Source organism: Belonocnema kinseyi, chromosome 3, assembly GCF_010883055.1.
Source record: "Belonocnema kinseyi isolate 2016_QV_RU_SX_M_011 chromosome 3, B_treatae_v1, whole genome shotgun sequence".
Lineage (NCBI taxonomy): Eukaryota > Metazoa > Arthropoda > Insecta > Hymenoptera > Cynipidae > Belonocnema > Belonocnema kinseyi.
The window spans coordinates 79119896-79123447 of record NC_046659.1 but is presented as its reverse complement, the minus strand read 5'-3'; the positions used below and the strand labels follow the sequence as shown (position 1 = coordinate 79123447).

The following is a 3552-nucleotide window of genomic DNA, read 5'->3' as shown; positions in this document are numbered from 1 at the left end:
TAAATTAGCGCGAGTTGAAGTGAAAAAAGATTGGAATTTTTAGTTTTCAAAAAATCCACTTTTTACCAATTATCTCAAAAACTACAAAACCTATAAATTTTTTCAAGAGGGAAAAAAGATGCGCCTTGAAATTCTCCACAAGTATCAGGCTTTAAAATTGAAATTAGAAAGATTTTTAAAATTGACACTCAGGACAATACTTCTCAGGCTGAATTCGGCCGTGTCCCCTTTTGGTCGCCAGCGGTTCAATTGTAAAGAACCTTTCAAGGAATAGAATAAGCTTCTGCGAATCAACATTTAATGAAAATTACGAATTTTGCTTAAAGTGGAAGAAAAAAGACAAATATGCAAATTACTACACTTAATTATACAATTTTGGCCCTTACTATTATTTTTTGTTCTTATTACTTACGCTTGGGGTCTTCTGCAAAAATCTGTGGCAATAATCAATGGGCCTTTTTGTCAAGTTTATAATACAAGTACAACTATAAGTAATTTTGAACTTAGCTGTACACCTAGAACATCCTTAATTGGGAGACTTTTTTATAACGTTTAATTTATAAATAAAACTTCACTTTATTTTACTGTTTGAAAAAAATCCTGAACATCTCGCAACAATTGCGGTCGAATTCCTGATCGGCTTTTATTTAATTGAAGTTGTTTTATATCTTAAATTTAAAGTTTTGAAATAAAATCTGTAAGTGCCCTTCGCTGTAAATTAGTATTTTTGCTCAAGAATTTTAATATGTCAGAAAGTTTTGAAAAAATTTTCAATATAAAAAATAATAACTTTGCTTATAAATTAAATTCTGCCAAGTTTTATAATGTCACGAATAGATTTTTAAATTTTATTTTGAAAATGTCTATAGGGTACTTTATGAAAGAAGTTTCTTAAATTTTAATTGTTAACGATTCTAAATTTTGCTCAGATTATCATTTTTTTTCTTGGAAATACTAATTTCCAATGTAAAACAACAAGGTAACCTTAAATTGTTTGAAATCGATTCCCTGTGAAAAACGTTGATATAACCAGAAAATAAAAAATTGCAAATATTGTTTTAACTTTAATGATTTTTGTTTTAAAGTAGGAAGTGTGAACTGTTGCGTGTTACATTTTTATTTATTTATTTTTTTAACTGTTAACCCCATTTAAATATTTCATCGTTTTATTTTAAAAAATTACCTCTGTAGTTGAAGAATTATTTTTTAACTAAAATTTTAATCATGCAATTTTTAGTAGGAAAAATATCTTTTTTAGTTGAAAATTCAATTATTCTAGTCAAAGATTCATCTTTTTTGTTTCAAATGCAACTATTTCAGTTGAAGACCCATAATTTTAGTTGACAATTTATCACTTTGATTAAAAATATAAGTATTTTTTTGAAAATTCGTTTCTTTAAACTGAAAATGTAACTACTAGTCCAATTGAATATCCCATCACTTTAGTTGAAAATTCACCCCTTTGTTTGAACATTATTATTTTAAACTGAAAATTGAACTATTTAATTTTGTATTGATAATATATCTTTTTTTAGTTGGGAAACTGGTATATTTTGTTGAAAATTCGTCTTTTTTGTTACAAATTAAGCTTCTCGGTTGAAAATTCATCTTTTTGGTTATAAATTGAATTATTCCATTTAAAAATTCATTGTTTTAGTGAAAGTTCAACCATTCCATTTTTGGTTGAAAACTGATATTTTTTAGTTGAAAATTGGAACAATTTGATTGAAAATTTATCTATCTTATTAAAAATGCAATACTTTTACTGGAAAAGTCAGGAATTTGAAGCGATTTTAATTAAATTTAATATGGTAGCCAATTAATCACTGGTGTTAATATATTTAAGAATATCTTTTAATATAATTGATCATAGCTTTTTAAATTAAACTTATCAATTGAATTCTTAGAAACTGGTAAAAGGCAACATTATTCATAATAAAATCGCGAAACCGCATACATATTCCGGCTCGATGGCATAACAAAATTTTAATATTTGAATGATTATGTACTACGAAAAATTACGCGTGGAAAAAAAAACTTGAGATGCCGGGGAAAAACATGGAAATGTGAAACAAATATTTTCCCTGATTTGGATTTACACCCTGCTTCCTTACAATAGAACTACTGAATCACTGTTATCCCGGATATTATCTTTGGAGACACTTGATGGTTCGGAATCCCTGAACTATAATACACGAGTACTTTTTTCTAAAAACAATCCTTTTTCCGAATGAATTAATTCTACATATAAAATTTGACCTCGCAGCCTCAGTGAGATTATGCATGGGATCCAGACGAGGTTTCATCTGCCGCATGAAGGTCGGGAATCTGCAAACTACTGGCGATATGGCAGCGGCTCACGGCCTTCATCGCATGAAACAAAGAAATTCCCTTGGCCCACCAGCAAGAGACGGTCAAAGTTACGCTGTCGTCCACTGTACGGGGTATATTAAAAACTGGCCCCCTACTGGTGAGTTTGGTATGGCTTTTTTGTTCCATTTCCCGTGACATTTAATAATCCATGCAAAGTAGATCGGAAGAGATTCAACAACTCTGATTGCTTTAAATCCATCACAAAACATCTCGATTATTCGTGACTCGATTCTACTATCGGCGAGAAAATGTTAGGCATCTGCCTTTGAAGCTTAACAACTCACCGACAAAAAAATTGCTACCCAATAAAAAAATAATCATATTAAAGCTAAAAGTGTTCTACGTAAATGAGCTTGAAGACGTTTATGTAAAAACATGGTGTGCTTTGCAGGTTGAACAATTTAAAAACAAAAGTAAGGATTTTCGTCTACATTTAAGAACTTTCAAGTTTAGAGCATGTATGAGGAAAACTGTTGTGAACAAATTGCAGTTGAGAAATTTGAGAAATAATCAAAATTGTTGCTTAAAAGTACAAAAATGTACAACTATATGATCTTCAGTTCTAACAAAGATATTAAAGCGATTCAAACTGCAAACTGTAACGGATAGGCTCTGTAATTATTTTCAATCACCCCCTGAATCCGAAGAACAGGTTTTGACGAATGTGTCTGCCTGTATGTCTGTCTGTGAACACAATAACTTTTGAAAAAATTAATCTATTAGATTCGCCTTTGGTACACTTGTTTAATGTCCTAAACTAAAGGCCCTATTTTTGAAAGCCCTACAAGATTATCATAACAGTTTTTTGAATTTTTTGAAAAATCAAAATTTCATATTTTGACAGCATACAAAATTATGAAAAATTCAAAAATTACATTTTTCTGTCAAACTATGTAAAATACGGTAAAAGATGAAGAGACAAAAATGGTGCATTTGAAAAAGATCTCCAAATTTGTTATCAACCACTTTTTGATAGGTTGTATAGTTTTGGCTCTAATCATGAAAAACATGATCAAGAGTAAAAAACAAAAAAATCTGCCCGCTTCGTGGGCACATTCTGATCACAACTTTTGTCATTTTATTTCTTTTTCGTCTCGTGTGTGGGGTTTCAAAAAATGTAATTAATAATTTGTTATTTTTTCATTATAATACATTCTCATCAGAGAAGGTATTAGATTT

The 3552-nt window shown here is 29.6% G+C and overlaps 1 protein-coding gene across 10 annotated transcripts in view; it reads left to right on the top strand.

Annotated features, from left to right (window-relative positions):
• Positions 1-3552, top strand: part of LOC117169459 (aryl hydrocarbon receptor nuclear translocator homolog) — a 78123-nt gene that overhangs the window by 61959 nt on the left and 12612 nt on the right. For 7 of the 10 annotated variants that reach the window (XM_033355848.1, XM_033355850.1, XM_033355849.1 and 4 more), the window contains one exon: positions 2267-2479. In XM_033355848.1, coding sequence (XP_033211739.1) covers positions 2267-2479 — 213 coding nt within the window. The remainder of the gene's footprint in view (positions 1-2266; positions 2480-3552) is intronic. The other 3 variants (XM_033355847.1, XM_033355846.1, XM_033355843.1) reach the window with 1 other exon arrangement.